Source organism: Onychostruthus taczanowskii, unplaced genomic scaffold, assembly GCF_017590055.1.
Source record: "Onychostruthus taczanowskii isolate IOZ18803 unplaced genomic scaffold, ASM1759005v1 scaffold21, whole genome shotgun sequence".
In the NCBI taxonomy this organism is placed as follows: domain Eukaryota; kingdom Metazoa; phylum Chordata; class Aves; order Passeriformes; family Passeridae; genus Onychostruthus; species Onychostruthus taczanowskii.
In genome coordinates this window covers 5,777,181-5,794,444 of record NW_024499351.1, presented here as the reverse complement: position 1 = coordinate 5,794,444, position 17,264 = coordinate 5,777,181, and the positions used below count along the sequence as shown (strand labels likewise).

The 17,264-nt window shown below is 39.8% G+C and overlaps 1 protein-coding gene across 1 annotated transcript; it reads right to left on the bottom strand.

Annotated features, from left to right (window-relative positions):
• Positions 1–939: 939 nt before the first annotated feature.
• On the bottom strand, positions 940–15,316 carry LOC121335915 (plasminogen-like). The gene is made up of 13 exons (XM_041404493.1): positions 15,268–15,316; positions 12,323–12,458; positions 11,581–11,687; positions 10,444–10,558; positions 9,228–9,391; positions 8,532–8,661; positions 8,317–8,435; positions 6,707–6,869; positions 5,698–5,828; positions 4,730–4,889; positions 3,049–3,239; positions 1,593–1,609; positions 940–1,071 (listed from the first exon to the last, which is right to left on the bottom strand). The coding sequence occupies exons 1-13, from the start codon at positions 15,314–15,316 to the stop codon at positions 940–942; spliced, it is 1,614 nt and encodes a 537-aa protein (XP_041260427.1).
• Between the last annotated feature and the right edge of the window lie 1,948 nt (positions 15,317–17,264).

Genomic DNA, 17,264 nt, shown 5'->3' with positions numbered 1-17,264 from the left:
TGGCCCCAGACCCTTGGCAGAGCTGTCAATCAAGATGGTGCCCTGCCCTGGCCCCAGACCCCCTCAGCCCTGGCAGAGCTGTCAATCAATCAGTCAATCAATCACTGACATGGGGGGATGGTGCTAACCCAGCCCCTGACTGGCGAAACGACTGGAGGTCTCTCCGTAGGGGAAAGGCCCATGGAGGCTTAACAGATGGAGCACAAGGCCAGCACATGGTCTTGACCCTGCCAGCTTCCTGGAGTTCCTATGTCACCCACAATGGAATCCTAGGAGGTGCTAGCTCTACGTGTGTTCTTATAAATCTCTTCTGTCTTTCTGTCTTTCTCTGTCTCTCTTTCTTATCCTAATTCTCTTTTCATCAAACTTTGTGGGTGACGTAAGATCTCATAAGTTTAAAGGTTTCTAGGTGAAATGGCCTAAGTAAATGCTAAGTGCTAAATTAATGCTAAGTAATGCTATGTTAAGTGAATATGGTGTCATATTTAATCTTTTTGCCAAAGTCCCTTTATTTTCTATGTTTTTGCCAGTAAGCTTTTGTGTGATTTTTCACCTCTTGAGAGTATCTGGTTGGGATTTCTCTTTGTGCCAACTAGTGTAAAGGAACTTACAATTTAATTCCTGGATTAAGTGTTTGGGGTGTAACAGGGGTGAAGTAGGAGCCTTACAGCTGCTGTGACATGCCCCCATGGTTGACTCACACAGGTATAACACAGATACTCTGACAAACAGTAACAATTGGTCAGCTTGGCTTCTGCTTTGCAATGGCTACTTACACTCAGCCAGTAGTGGTATTTATTGAGGATTCCTATGAATTATTACATAATTTTTAAAACTAGTCATAGACCCATACTTGGAATGTTGTTTCTGACACAGGGACTGCTTTCCAGAAAAATTAGCCTGCATCCACATTCAGTGGGAAGCTACTGCATTCTTGATCTAAGAAACAAAACCAGGAAGTTGTACAAAACCAGGCTTTGATGGCTGGGTACAGTCCAGTCCCCAAGAAGTGACTCCATATTGGACAAATTTGTTGTTCACTTGGCAGACCAGGGATCCTCCAACTTCAGCCTAGGGAGGAAAAGACAGTATTAGTAATGGGGACACTAGTCATGCAAAGAGCAAAATACTGGCAGGAATAATATTGTAGCTCCAAAGGCTTTAAAATGTGATTGACACAAGGACTGTAGAGAGAGAAAGTTTTTTATTAGACCTGCTGGAATAAAAGAATTGGGGGTAAAAAAAACTAAGCATTCAGGCCATGCTCTTGGTCTGAAGATCCACCAGTCATGGATGTGAGTACCTCCCCAGATCACTGTGAGGTCAATTACACACACAAAAATGGAACTTTCCTAATTTTCCATATCCCCAATCTACTTGATCTGGACAAAAATAATTTAACTGTTTGAATGCTTTAAATTCCTTGAAATGCAGGCATAGCAGGATATGAATACCTGTGTCTGATGATTTTTGACTCTACCAATGAACACAATGCCCACAGTCTCTAAGTGCAGGCAGTATATTACAGGCTTTGCTTCAGGTGAGTGGGATATTCACAACACTGGGCTAATATGAGTAAGATATTACCTTACACAGTTTTCCTGCTTTTCTGGTTGACAGTGTGAGTTAAGAAAAAAGAAATGCTGTGTATACCTCAGTTCTTAGGCTTCATGCAGAAATGTTGAGTTCTGAAACTATTTCTAAGCCTTGAAAGTCCAAATTATATGCATTTATCTGCTTATAGTCAAGATTTTTGCTAATTTGGTATCAGTAAGCACTTTCATGAGAGAACCATATTTCACCAGCCAGTTAGACTGAAGGAGCAACTTTTGCTTCCAAGGACTTTGCTACACATGCTTCTTTTCTGTTGCATGTAAGAGGAGCACCCAACTCAACTTAGGAATGTGTCTTTTTTTCAACCCTGCCACCTTGCTTTGCAAAATAAGTAACTCAGGCAAAGCTCCACTATACTTTAAGAAATGTCATATCACTTCGACCAATGTGAGCCATTAATTAAGGAAGTAAGAAAACAGGACAGAGCAAAACCTCATTTATCTAATTTTGCAAAACAAAGCTACCTTTGAACAATACAAGCTAAGGTCACCCTCCTGAAAACATAAAGCACAACACAAGCAAAATTCTTATGATAAATAACAGTCACATATTTCAATAGCACACAGCTAGAGAAATACTAGAAATGTCTGTTTTCCTCTTGTTCACCTAAATGAAAAAGACATCCTTCAAAATGCACTGTAAAATTACATAGGCTACAGGACATATACTAGCTAAAGGGCACTTGCTCTTTAGTTAGGATATGCCCTGTAGCAGTTCAGCAGTACAGATCTGAGAGCTGCAGGAGGGATGTAATTGTTACATTGCAAGCCCAGTCAGTGTCCTGGTTTTGGCTTAGATAGAGTTAATTTTCTTCTTAGTAGCTGGTAGAGTGCTGTGTTTTAGGTTTAATATCAGAATAACAATTACAACACCCTGATATTTTGGTTGTTGTTAAGTAGTGCTTATTCTAACTCAAGGGCTTTTCAGCTTCCCCTTCTCTGCCAGTAAGGAGGTGCACAAGAAGCTGGGCAGAAGCACAGCCAGGACAGCTGACCTGGCCTGGCCACAGGGATGTTCCATCCCATAGAACAACATACATAAGAATTACATACACTGGATGGAGTCACTAATTGCTGCTCAGGGACAGGCTGGGCATTGGTCAGCAATTGTATTGTGCATCACTTTTGTTCCTTGGGTTTTATCTCTCTCCTATGTTTCCATTACAGTTATTACTATTATTATTGCTGCTATTATTATTATAGTTATTGTCCATAATTTTATTTCAATTATTAAACCATTGTTATCTCAAGAGTCTTACTTTTTTTTTAAAATTCTCCTCCCCACCAAAGAAGGGATGGGGGAATGAGTGAGCAGCTGCATGGTACTTAGCTTCTGGCTGTGGTTAAACCATGACACTCAAGAATAATTTTGATAGGTTGCTATTTCCTTTACCCACAGACTCTGCAGGAGGTGACACTTATAGCCAGCTGTTACCAGATGTGGTGGATGTAGTCAAGCCAATGTTTTGTTCCATCATTCCAGGGGAGGCATTTGATGCAGGCTCTTGTGTATGATCATCACACCTCTTGAGATTGCAGTACTCCCATAGCGTGTTGGGGTCAGTGGTGAAACACCACGGGCTGCTGTCACCATCTGGGTTTCTACAATAGTTGTCCCTCAAATCCCTGCACAAATAAAGTCAACAGTCATGCTGCATAAGACTGAAAATAAGCATAGGAATATCTTGACATAAAGATGAACTATGCACATCTACTATGTACAAATAAATAGATTTATTGTTGGTTTTAGTTATGGCCAAGTATCTTCTTACCAGCAAGCACATCTGTGGTTGTGATGCTAGTGAAGAGTTGTATTTCACATGTGCATTGGAGTCTTGAATATATTTACACATAAGGAAACAATTCAACTATTGGCTTATACTCTGGCTGTAATATCTCAATGTACTGAGTACCTAAATAATTGCCCCATATGGCAATTTAAAAAAAAATTTACAAGTAGGTGTGTGTAAGCACATACAATTGTGAATTAGTACAGAATGTGTGAATTAGTAGTAAATATGCGGGAAAATTCATACTATTGAGGGAAACTTAGGCTTTTCCAAAATTTATAGATGTCAAAAGGTTCCTTCTCATATTCAGAAGAATGACATACAAATGTTTATGCAATTGATCCCCTCTTACACCCCAAAACTTAATTTCTGCTGACTTCAGTGAGACCACTCCCGTGTCTGTGCTTGTTTGGGCATGTGGAAGGAGAGCTTCTCTTTTCAATAATTTGCAGAGTTTCATTATTTCCCTCTCCTGAATCACAGCATGGTCTCAGAGTGAAAAAGAACTGCAATGTTTTTTGTCTGAATATGACAGAACACGTGAATTCCACATTTTCCCAGCTCGATTTTAATTTTTTAAAATGTTTTTGAAAGATATCATCCATCCCCTCTGAGGATATTCCAGTTTTTTCATGCTAAAATATAACTGAAAATTTCAATTTATTTAGAGTGACAGCATACAAAGGGAAAAAAATAGAAGAATATGAACCTTCCTATCCACTAAGCATGATGGATTATGGATATCCTCCCAATTGCTCCTGTAATTGTAATCCTCTTGCTCTCCTGCCCTTACTAAAAACTGGAACATTAATGATTTTGCTTGGCTTGTCATTGCTCCAGTCATTCCTGGTACAGTTTTGTTAATCTGAGGAAGATAAATCAAGGGGGGAAATTTCAGTGTACACAATTTTGGGTGCCCAATTCTAACTGCAAAGAACACTTAGTTGTTATATCTAAACATGACATATCTGACTGCGTGTTTTTTATCATAAATGCTGTGTCTCCCCCAGATTAAATCATTAGAAAGGCCACAACAAAAAGTCTCCAATTCATAAACAAAACACATATTTCAGTAGGTGCCTTGTCTCTGGATGCAAGTCTCCTGTTCTTGGTTGCAGAATATCATATTTAAGAGTAAGGGACACAGCTGTATTTGACTCAGAATTTAGATAACAAGAAAACACAATTCTTACAAATGAGACTAACAGAAGGCATTTCTGTATCTTAGGAAAGTTCTCTTTTATCGATATATTCCCTGGCAGTGTTTTAAAGCATAGCTGTGCAAAGGTAATACGGAGAAAGCAAGAAGAGGGGAGATAAACGTACGCGTCCGGGAATCTGTCCGGGGTTTTTATGTGCCTGTGTGGGAACATGGAGCTCCAGGCCTGGCACTTCTTTCCCGAGGCAGTGACTGAAGTTGTACCACGATAACTCTGGCCTTTGTCTCGGTAGCACTCCTCTGTTAGGGGAGCTTGTACAGGCACATCTGTGGCAAACAACAGAAACTGGTCTTTGGCATCATAATTTTAATGTTATTATTGAGCAGGCACAAGAAAGCCTCAAACACAAAGGATGACAAAAATGAATGAAGTCATCACACCTGCAGCAGAAGGGCATTTCCAAAGATACTGAGAAAACTTTCACAGTTTTAACATCTTATGTTAGATGTTTTTCAGTGAAGGGTTCATGAGTTAGTTTCATTTTGGCATAAATGAACATGTCAGAATTAAAGATAACAAAGTTCTCATGCAAAATCCTCAAAGATTAGATACTGGTGATTTTGCCCATTATATTTCTCAAACAGACATTATGTTAAACTTCAGTCTCTCTATTATCCTTTTGATTGTAAGACTTGTTAATTTTGTGCTTAAATGAATGAATGTTTCAATGTGATTTTTAATTGCGTTGAAAGCTCTTGTCCTCTCATTTGTGATTAACTTCCAAAAATAGGAGTTAATTTTGTTTAGCAATTTTTCATCTCTTTAAGCTATTTCATTTTTCAATGAATTTGCTATAATTGGCCTACCTTTGGGAAGAAAGGAATATAAAAACATTAATATCTTTCATCCTGTAATTCTTCTGTCGATTCAGCTTGTGATTTGCATCTTTCACTGTATTTCCCTAACCACTGAAAGTTTAATATTTGTCAGAATTTGCAACATGCCAGGAATGCAAACATTAAGAGTGACAAAGTGACTGAAAAAAAGAAAAATATTTAATACATTTACATTATGAAACAATAAATCTTTCACTGTTTTAAAGTCCTTATCTCAATTACAGTCTACTATTCATACCAGCAATCCCTTGTTCTGCTCTGTCACAGGGAGGAATTGTGCAATATTCCCATCTAATGTTGCTGTTGGTGGTGTAGCACCAAGGCTTCTTCTCTCCATTAGGGTTTCTACAGTGGTTTTCCTCTAAGCCCCTTGAAACAGGAAAGAGGAACACTGACTTTAAACCACTCATCCAGAAGAGTTGTGTGCATGACTATTAACAACTACTGCACACAGAATTCAACTCAGTGGTGTATTTATTCCTTTTGGAGATTGATTGACCCATGCATCACTCCTTTGGGACTAACCAATGGTCTTCAACTTCACGGTCTGAATGCTGAAGATATAGGAAAAACTTTTCCAATGCTTACACTTTCTGCTCTTGTTGTTGAGGTCAAGATGCAGCAGTAAGAGCTGACTTCAAAACACAAGGCACTGATATTCCTGAGATTACAGTAAGAGCCAGGCAAGGCTGGATGTGACAGACTGGAAGTGTTTACAAAGGAGCACTGGTGCATGCTGCTCTCTGCCCTGTGAGAGTGAACAGGGTTTCACTTTTTAGGAAAACTTTCAGGATCAAACTACAGAGCTATAAACCAGGTCAGTCCCAGCTATTCCTGCACATCAGTAATGCTCTGCAAACCCAGTTCCTCTGACCTTGGAGCACAAGGATGTATGGGAATATGTTGTCCTTGGAGCATCACTCTTCAGAGGAGTAATGCATTGAAAAGGTGCCAAAAAAAAAACCACAAAACACAGCTAAGGGATTTTAAACATAAAAGTAGTGAAATAAGTATAGGTCTGCTGTGGGATGTGGAGGAGACAAGTGAGAAAAATACATAAGAATAAAGGGAGGCAGAAAAAAAATGAAGAGCAAGACCTGAACAGAAGTAATGAGCACTGACAAACAGTGAGAATTACAACTTAACAGCATAAATGAGGAAAACCTGTCCTCCTCTTGCCTCTGCATCTGGATCGATAGGGAGTAACTGTTCATTGGTATTTGTTAGAATGCTAAGGCTCAGCGTACTTGCAGGGATATCTGTCAGGAATCCAGCCATGTTTGTGAGGAAACTGCATATTCCAGTGTTGACAGGCATTTCCCGATTCGGTGATGGCTATCCTTCCTCGATAGTCTTCGCCTTTCCCTGAAAGACACTGGGACTCTCGGCCAGAGACTGGTGGGGGTGTAGCTGTAACAGGAAAAGAAAAAAAGAAAAGGAAAGGGAAGGGGAGGAAAATACTGGTAAGTAGTGCTTTCAAAAATATATAAACACCTTTGTTTCTGTAATGTTGAAGATGTATTTTTTTTTTTCTTTCAGCAGAGGTTACACTGGTTAAAAGCCATGTCAAAATCAAAGAGGACATTTTTATAGGCCTCCAGACTGCCAGATGGATGTCCTGTGTTTGCTCTTTTACAGCAGCCAGTAAATAACTTTGCTGGGTTGAGCCAGACTCTGTGCCTACTGTCCCCTGAGAGCAGAACAAGAAAGGCAGCGAGCAGTCTTGTACAGCCTTGTAAACCCAAGTGAGATGGAGTACAGTAATATATACACACAGGTAGCGTGGAAGGGCAGAAAGGACCAAGAAGAAATTGTGAGAGAAAGCAGAGCAGCCCTCAGAGGAACGTCTGCAGTCAGTGATCTAGGGAAGAGGGAGAAAAGGAATAGTGAAAAAAAGAAAGAAAGTGAAATGGTCTGACATGTGGGGAACAGCAAAGAAAACAAGAGTAATGATCAGAGCCATAGAACCTGCAGAGGGCAAATGGAAAATGAATTTACAGCACATACCCATAATATACAGAATTCCCCAAGGACATGAGTATGACCCTAAAAGGTTGGTATGTTCCTTAAACTTTAAGTTTTAAGTGCAGGATGGAAATGCTATGGTAACTGTCACAACTTATGATACAAAAGTCTATAAATAGTTATTCTGCCATCTGTAATTGAGCATGCTAAGAGAACTACACCTAGCAAACACACACCACTGCTTAGAGCACTGGCAAGTGCAGATGCATAAGAAAGCAATCTCTACAGAGAAAAAACACACTTATAATTGTTTTTTCTCGAAGTGCAATCCACTTCTACAGTAGGGAATATTACCTCTTAATTCAGTGTCTTGGAAATATCCAGATTTAGTGTGCTCAACTTAATGGGTTAAGCTAGCTCACTGATAAGTCAGGTTTTACTCCTGAGGCCTGAACCTGTTTCTCAGAATTCATGCCTTGCTATGAAAAAGGCAGTGCTGGCTGTGCAGATCAGATTCAGGTAAAATATCACAGTATAGCCACATGGTAATTTAGATGATTTCTATGAGTTAGCAAATCAGCAGTAAACTACCACCTGATTTAACCTTAATGTCTTGCCTCCCAGGTAAGTTGAAAAGTAAAGTGGTTAAGGGCAAATTATGGTTTCCCATAACATCTTTGGCTATACTGCACTTTGTGACACCTTCATCCTCACTGACCATACATGATTTTACATAATAGAAGTTTAATGAGTGATTCTGCTTATTAATGTGTACTTTCCCTGATTCACAGAGATACCTCTAGGTTACTCAGAACTGTGGTTTCTTTTCTTTCCCCTCCCTGCATAATTTTAATGAGCTACCTCTGGAGTGATCTCAGGAAATCAAACTCACTGCAACGAGGAATGTTGCAATATTCCCAGCGTTTATTCGGGTTGGTAGTGAAACACCAGGGCCGAAGTTCACCATCAGGATTGCGGCAATAATTCATCTTCAGATCCTTGTCTGGATAGCTGTGCATTGAAAATGAAGAGAAGCTTGTGAGTCAGCAACAGCCATGTGTAGCAATGAGGCTCTCTGCAGGCAGGCTCTGTGGGAGTGTCACTCACTGTTTCAGGATAAATCCATGCATATGAGGCTCTTGGACATCCCAGTGCTGGCACTCCAGTCCAGACTCTGTTCTGGAAACTTCTCCGCGGTAATCCTCACCGTTACACTGCATGCACTCCCCCGTAGGTCCTAGGCAGAAGGAAAACGAAGCGAGGAACGCACCAGCCTATTCATGGAAGATTATGCTGAAAGGACAAGTGGGGTTTGCTCCAGCTAACAATGAAAGGAATTCAGGAAACTGTGCATTACAGCCTGGCTAAATCAAAAATGCTTCAGGAATATATTTCACTTGCAGGGAGGAATTTGTCATGTGTCTGCATGCACTGTTAGCAATGGGAGTTCAATGTGTTGCACAGCACTTGGGTCAGTCTTTACCCTTGTTACAATTAAATAAATTACTGGTGTAAGAGCAATATAGTTCTTATCCAGCTCTTTGCAGTTCTTTGCCAGTAGAGTCAAATGTAACAAGGCAGATAAAGCAAACAATATCAGCAAATTTAGTTCTTCCGTATTTACAAAATAACTTTGATAACTCAAGCCAATTAGGAAAACTACCTTTCTGTTGAGAACTTCTTAAGTTCATCTTGATTTAAATACTAATTTGAAAAAAAAACCCTGTTAAAATAAAGCACAAAAAAAAATAGCAGGAATAATATTACCTAATTGAACATCCCTTCTCTGAAAAGTAAATATACCTTCTCCAGTGTGCGTGACCTGGTCCTCACACTCTGGGATGGCACAGTAATCAAATCTCATAGCAGGATCTGTTGTGTAACACCAAGGTCCACTTTCATCTGCATCAGGGTTTCTGCAGTAATTTTCTTCCAACCCTGCATTGGGGTGTTTTTCAGGTGTATAACTGTAATAGTATTAAATTTCTATTTTAATGCTAGTACTTTAGTGGCACAGAAGGGAAACATCTAAGCTGCTCAGCTAGCTGTGAGTTTTATTCATTCACAGTAAAAATGAGGGAAACTGATTTCCCATTGTAAGCCATAAATGAAAACCGAAAAATCATTCCTAACTACAATTATTAGTAGCTTTCTCCCTAGCCCCTGTTTCCAGTAAGAAGTGAGTTTACAGCCTGTAAAGACAATGACAGTCTCAAAGGACAATTGTTGTCTTTAATACGTGCATCCAGTTGATCTAATCAGCTCACTACAACCTGTGGCTCTCTCGTGTGTTTTTCTTAGTGGAGCTGCTTTAAAAGTTGTGTATTTCTAGAGACTATTCACCAAACATAACTGGGTCTCATGGAGATCTGAAGCAAGTGAAGCTAGGCTTCTTCCTACAGCAATCTTCCCAGAGAAGACTAAATTGCTTTTAAATTTTCTGAACAAGAGTATCCGAGTGTATTTAATTAGAATAAAAACAAAATAATTTTTTTTAAATAAAGCTTCAGCATAGATGAGAGGACACAGGACCTCTGCTTCCCCACTTGCTTCAGTGAGCCCAATGGCAGCCAGCCCTGAGAAGACTACCTAGCCAGATCCATTTGGCCCTTGGATACTTTTCTCAATTTTTCGGTTTTTGTTTTTGTTTGGTTTTTTGACTATCTGTATGGCAGGTAGGGGGGGCCTAGAGTTGGACAGATATCACTTTATACAGAGGAGAGTAATGCTGACCCCACTGTTACCAACAGCAAAAATCTTCATTGTGTTGAGAGAAGGAGCATTTAATCTGCTTAAGACACCTCACATATAGACACAACTTCTCTAGCTGACAATGCATAATTTCCTTATCCAGATCATTACAGTAGAGTCAAAAGTAACAAAACAGATAAAGCTGTTTTTACTAGTCACCTGACAACAGGATTTGATAACTTGCACTATATATCTGTATATATATATGAAGATGAGGAAACTTGGAAAAGATTCAGAACAGCAAAAAGAAATGTAAATAGGCACATACTTTGGTTTGTGGGGTATTTTTTCTGCCCACTTCTGGCATGGAATACCCCTCCGAGTCTTGGCTTCTGTTCCTCTGTAGTCTGTCCCAATCCCTCTTTTACACTGCAGGAGGTAAACTGAAATGGAATCAAATTTGTAAATTCAGTGGTGTTACAACATTCATTTCCTGGTACTGAAAATCTGCAGATATAACTAAAGCTCATCTGTACATGATGGATCATGTTTTACTCATGTTTTGAACCTCTTGTGCCTGCAAACATTCTATGATGTATTTGAAAAGAAATTAGTTACAGCTGCTAGGCATCTAAAGAGAAAAATTTCTGAAGCATTGTGATAAAGCTATATAATCAAGATAACAGCTATATGAAGTTTTTGATGTGAAAATAATGCAGGCTTATACTATAATAATACTGGGATAAATAGGAATGTCTTTCCCCAGTAGCTGGGGATTCTTGGAAAGGCATTGTTCATAAACACATTTGCAGTGTGGGTATCATCCAGCTATCCCTTTAAGCCAGAAAATACTGGCTTAGTTATCAAAACACACTTGTCACATAAGTGGCCCCCAAACTTTTGATTCGTCTTGGCCTCAGACTCTCCCAGGTGTTTTTCTAGTGGGATTCCAGGGCAGAGAGTGCAAATCATGTCGATGGTGCTTTTATTGACAACAGACACTGAAAAGTTTCCAGTTATTGAGGTCAGTGATCTTGATTTCCCCTTCCTTTTCCCCATTCTTGTTTGCACAAGGAGAATCTCCCCAAACCTCAAAATATGAAATGGAAGTGTTAGAGCAAGGAGAGGAGACCAATCTGCTAGGAAAAAATGCTTTAGGACTCCTCCTAAATTATTGTAGCCTGTCTAAATAATAAAGCTGGACACATCTGACACCCGGGGAGAGGAGGTGAAGACTATGTAACTGGGTCTGGGAGGAAGGCAAATACCAAGGATGTAGGCCTTGGTATTTGATCCTTCTTGAACAGCATTTTTAGCAGCTTGACTTCTTCCTGTTTGCCCCCCAAATTCTCTATTAGTTTTCTGCCCTATACCGGAATTTGCTCCAGCACTGCAGCAGAGAAGAGAAGGATGCCATTAGAATGGCCTTGATGAGTAAATATGTAACATCTTACTGTACACGTACTTATCTTCTCATAAAGAACTGTGTCTGTGCTGGTGAATGTCACTGTCATTTTAGCATTTTCAGCCAGCGTTAAACACTGTAGCTTTTTCCTGGTAAATAGGAAAGCCCTGTTGAAATTGAGAAGGAAGAAATATTGACACAGGAAGCAATATTTTAAATTCAATTCAAATTATTTAACTCATAAGTATTTTTCTATAAATTATTAATTTTCTAGCACTATCTTATATTCATTCTTATATTTCAGATACTGTACTCAATATTTTAGATGAGTAAGAGGTCAGGGTTATCTACTACTCTCAAGTGGCTCACTTATTCAGGATATATGACAACATGAATAAATTATTGTGTGGGAAACTAGAAACTGCATTGGCAAAACATTATCAACATCATCCTAGCTACTCAGGTTAGTTACTGTCCCTACAATGAACTAGAAACCTTGCACTCTTGTGAAAAATCAGCATCCAGCTAGAGAGGCTCAGTCAGTTCTCCATGTCATGTTGGGCAAGAACAGGAACTTAAACATTTACTATAAAATGAGTAGTATGTTGTAAATCCACTCTTTACGTGATCTTGTGGTAATTTATGGCTGGAGATAAGTCACAAGCTAAAGGCACAGCATGGGAGACACTGCTGTAGGCAGAGCTGCAGCAGAATGGGGATGTGGTTCTGAGTAAAGGTAGGAACATATCATTGATATGCAGACACCCACAATGGCACAGTTTTAAGATTCAACAGAGATTACCTGCAGGTAAAATTTCTTTCAGCTTCACATTTGTCTGCACATTCTTTTTCATTATTTGTCTCATAAAACTGCTTGTTTCGTGTAAGTATCCAAACACCATCTGTTCTTGAATAGTCATCCAGTATATCTGCTTTCACTAGAAGGGAAGGAAAGGAATCAGACCTTATAAATGAGAATTCTGCAGTTTAGAAGATCTCTGGATTTCAGTCCCATTTTCCATGTAGCTTGGACAGGTGGAGACACATTTTATTACATAATTCTGGGTAAAAGATGATAAACTCTGAGGTTATTTCTGACTCCTGACAGAATCACAGCTGAATGACTGCAACATGTCATGGGAAGAAAGAGGCAGAAGAAAGATGTAGAGGCAATTCTGATTAGAGTTATGCATGAGTTTGAAGCTAAAAGCAAAAAATGGGAAACAAGAGTGAGGGGGAACGGAGAGACTAAGTGGTGTCAACACCAATCAGAGAAAGATGAAGGGAAGTGATACCCATATCAAGGTTTTGGAGAAGCATGAATTAGGTGGATGGGAGATTATTGCCTGTCATGCAGATTGTGCAGTCCCTGCAGCTTCATTGGTCACTGTCTAGTTGTTTGTCCCAAGACGTCCTGCCCTTAGAGCAAGACACCTTAATCACAAAGTTACTATACAGCCTTTTACAATGCCCACCATTGTTTTATTGCAATGGGTTGAGCAGACTTAGTAATGAAATTGTCAGGCTACATCTCTGTTGCAACAAATTAACCCAAGATTTTAAATTAGTAAATCAGTTTGTATTATTAGATCTGAAAGTGACATATGCATAAAAATTATATTGTCTACCTGCTAATAATTCTAACACACCTCTCAAATACTGTGGCTCACAATAGAGTTTACCACCTAATTTATTTTTTTATTTTTTTATCTAAAAAGATCCTATGTTTCTGTTTCTAATTTCTACAAGAGTTTATTTCTGTCTCCGGCATCAGGTTACAGTATTGCACAAGTGAGTTTAATTGGTCATATGGTTAAATTATTTCATTTTTTTCAATATAGATTATTATTGACAGATGCAGGAAGTTCATAATTTTTTACCACATGCTCACAGGTAATGTTGGGAATTTTTCATTTACACACTCATATTAGGGCTGAATTTGCTGCAACATCACTCTGGTGTTACTAATTCCCATGACATATGGGCCATTCATCACCTACCTCCATATGACACACATTCACTCAAAATAAAAGATATTTTGGCGACTAATAAAATAAGATTACTCCTTGTCTGAGGGCATTTTCTGTGTCTCTTTGCAGAGTTGGCTCAATGCTATAAAACCTGCATGTCTTAAGAAATCCCTGACACCGAGGCTTCCCATATCTAGTCCTACTGTTACAGCAGGACTATGCAGAGCACCAATAGTCTAGTCTACTAATTTCTCCTGGTGGAGTTAGCAAACAAATGCTTCCTTTCCTGAATTTTTTCCTAACTTAACTGAGGCCACTGTTCCAGGGGACTAGAAAAAGAAAGTACTCCTTTCCAAACTTTGCTTACTCATCTTACAATTCTGTATTTTTTCAAAGAGCTCTACTTTGGATACTATTCCTTTTCAGTGACTATAAGAAAAGAAATTTATTACAGTTGGATTGAGAATGAATACATGGGAATTTGGATGACATGCATAAACTAAAAGTCAACATAGATTGGCAGCAACACAGATAATAGAAAAGAAAAGGTGATGCTGGTTGCCTGAAAAACGCTGCAAAATGTAAACTTAAGAATATAAGAGATTTAAAATGCATCAGGGAATATATTAGTCTGACTAAAATCTATATAAACCCAGATATTTTGCCCAGGATAATCGAACAGAATATTCAAACATGTGAACAAGCAAATTTCTTAATTTCCATAAGCATCTTTCCAGATTTGACCAGTACTAACCTAGAAAAAAGAAAAATAGGCTTTAAGGCAGTTGTGGACCATCACTTTTGAGCAAGTCAGCTAGAGCTGATAACAATGAACAAATAAAATCCCCCACTTTCTCAGTTGTTTTTTATAACCTGGTACAATCAACTTATTATATGTCCCTAGTATTCTGACCTGAACTATTAAAAACTCATAAAAACTGTACTGATATGTATTTATCAGTACTTTTAAAAAGTCATTTAAGTGCCATGCAATTATTTGTAATTTCAAAGTACAAGTGTGGTATCTGATTGAAATTTGATTGAAATATATACTACATATGGAATATTTATTTACAGAATTTGTAGATAAGCTTGAAATCCATATATTACCATCAGTGGAACACCTATCATCTTTTGGAACTGTAAGAAAGAATTCTGGACATATTCCTGGAAAAGGTGATCTAGCTTACTGGGGAATAAATTTCTACCTACTGCCCTCAGGAAAACAAAGGAGAACATTTTATTGTAAGTGTTTGACAACAGAAAATGTGACATTGCTGGAATATAAAGAAGCCTGTTAATTTGTAATTTTGTTTTAAATATTCCATTTCAAAGCTTTAAAACTCCTGTCATAAAGGATGAAAATCAGTATCACTGTGCTTAACAATGTTTGGCAGTAAACACAGCTTTACCTTTAGCATTTGATCCAAAGCCTGCTGAAATTAGAGAGAACTTCTCACTGACTGCTGTGGGTTTTCCACAAGCCTTTGACAGGCTGCTTCCCAAGGGTGTCCCCATCTCTGGCCATGGGAAAGGTTTGCCTGGGGCCATTAGTTGCCCATGCAGACACCAAGGCAGCTGGGCTTCTGGTGTTGCTAATGAACACAACCCTGGGGCAACCACAGCTCTCACTTTGCTCAACAGCAGCTCTTTCTGACCAGCAAGGCCCAAACCCATCATTGTCCAGGAAACAGTGACACATTGATTTAGGGACCTACCTTCAGCTAGTGTTTGGCCCCAGTCTCAATCAGGCAAGCAGGAGGCAAAGGACTCTTACCTGAGCTGAGCAAGAAAAGAAAGAGAAAGGCAGCTTTGCTAATCCCCATTTTGGCCCATCTGGCGGGTGCTGGAAGTTGTGTCTGTTGGTGCACAAAGTTTTATTGACTTGCACTGGACTGAGGCAGCATCAAACAAACAAGGCAGGAGGATTAAGTTAATAATTCTCCTGTGCTGTGCCCCCCCAGCCATGGTGTGGCTATCAAAGCAACCTTGAATTGGATGGATTACCAAATCAGGCTCAATAATTTCTACTGGATACTGGGAAACGTGAAGACACTTTCTTCTTTTGTGGGACATGTTTTCATTTGTGTTTTTTTTTTTTTTTCCCCCTCAGATTGCTTGGCATCACTTTGTTGAGGTAAAGATGAGGATCATAGTGGTGGAAAGTATGGGAACAAGACACAATCCACACACTTAATTCTATGTTGTCCTGGGTATTCAGCTTTAGGTCACAATAGTATTTCTAGTCAGAGACTTGGACTGCTTTAGATTGAAACTGTTGCTGATTTATGCTCCTGTGTAAGTCAGTCCCACAAAACAGAGCCTGATAATGCTAACTCTGTGTCAGAATTGTTTTTAACAGCCTCCAGTGCCCTTTCTGGAGGAAAGAAAATTACTTTTCTCAGCTTTTTTCCATTTCTGGTTTAGTTTTTTGTTGTTCATGACTTGGCAGGTATCATTCACTTTGGCTCAGTGTATGATGTGCCTTTCACCTCCAGGCAAAGCTGCTGATGTCTCAAGTCTGCCCAGACCTCAGGGTTTGTGCAGGGTTTCCCATGCATTTCAGTAACATCTGTCACATCCGTTGGGCCCATGGGGCTCAGCTAAGGCAAGCCAGGCATTGCCAGCCATAGTGCCTTCAGGAGTTTCCACTGGTTTGCCTGGCCAGTCAGGGTAGCCTTTAGCTGGGATTGGGAGGGCAGATGAGAAGGTGGGAGTCCTGCAGATTCCCCTCTGTGGTGGGAGTCCCCTGGGGTAAAGGCAGTGGTGAAAAGGTACATGCCTCCAGAGCACAGGTGGGAAATGCTGAGGAGGCAGTGGGGGAGTGGCCTTTTTGTAGGCTTTTTGCCTCAGCTTTGTCACACTGCAGAGGGCTCTTAGCCAATGTGTGACCTGTGGTGAGAACAGGCAGGAGTGACACTAGTAGGAAAACAAGTCTTTGGTCCTAACTGTTTTGTGGTGAGCTGTGTCTATATGCCAACACATCCACAGCTCATCTGCATCCCAACCTACACAGTCAGGGTCTGAGCACATCATTCAACCTGTATCACATCTGACAGAAGGATATTCGTACAGGAAAGTTCCTACAAGGCTTCAGAAAATCAGTGGTTGAACAGAGAAAAGAACCCAAAATTTCCATGAAGACATTCATGGTGGAAGCAATCACCACTGATTTCTGCTTGGCCAGCCAGCCAGTCGGTACCCTCCAGCCAGCATGTCAGCACGTGCATAGGTGAATCCTGGGGCCAGATGGCTGTGGAAGAGACAGGCTGTTCTCATGGAAGACAGGAGCAGCTCACAGAGACATTATGGGGACATGAATGGGAGGAAGAAGGACTAGAGAACCATTTGGGGGAGGTGGGTAGAAGGGCATGCAGGACCTGAAGATTTCCCAGTTTAATACAGCAGAGAAGTGGGGTTACCAAGAGATGCAGTGGGACATGATGAGCAGGGATGTGAACTACGGGGAGCCAAGCCTTGCTTTTCCTGTCATTGACAGCACTACCTGCTCTGGCCTCATAGCAAATGCCATAGACTACAGATGCAGAAGTCTGAAACCACTCTAGACCTGCTAGCAAGTAGCATGGGAATGTCTTTTCTTTTGGAGTCAATTTAAATCTCAGAACAATCAAAATCAGAGAGATTTTTATGCACATGTTCTAATAGCAACAAATAAAATCATATCTTTGCTGATGAAAACTATACTGCAAAAAAAAAATATACTCCCACTTCACGCTATGTGAGATTTTCTGGGGAACATGCTGTACTGACAAT

Bases quoted from the DNA above. Each gene is read 5' to 3' on its own strand.
- LOC121335915 (XM_041404493.1), bottom strand. From the start codon at position 15,316: ATGGGGATTAGCAAAGCTGCCTTTCTCTTTCTTTTCTTGCTCAGCTCA. The intron at 10,559-11,580 runs GTACGTGTACAG...ATTCCATTTCAG, and splicing joins AGTTCTTTATGAGAAGATAA to TTTACCTCCTGCAGTGTAAA. The intron at 8,662-9,227 runs GTATATTTACTT...CCTTCTGCCTAG, and splicing joins GGTCACGCACACTGGAGAAG to GACCTACGGGGGAGTGCATG.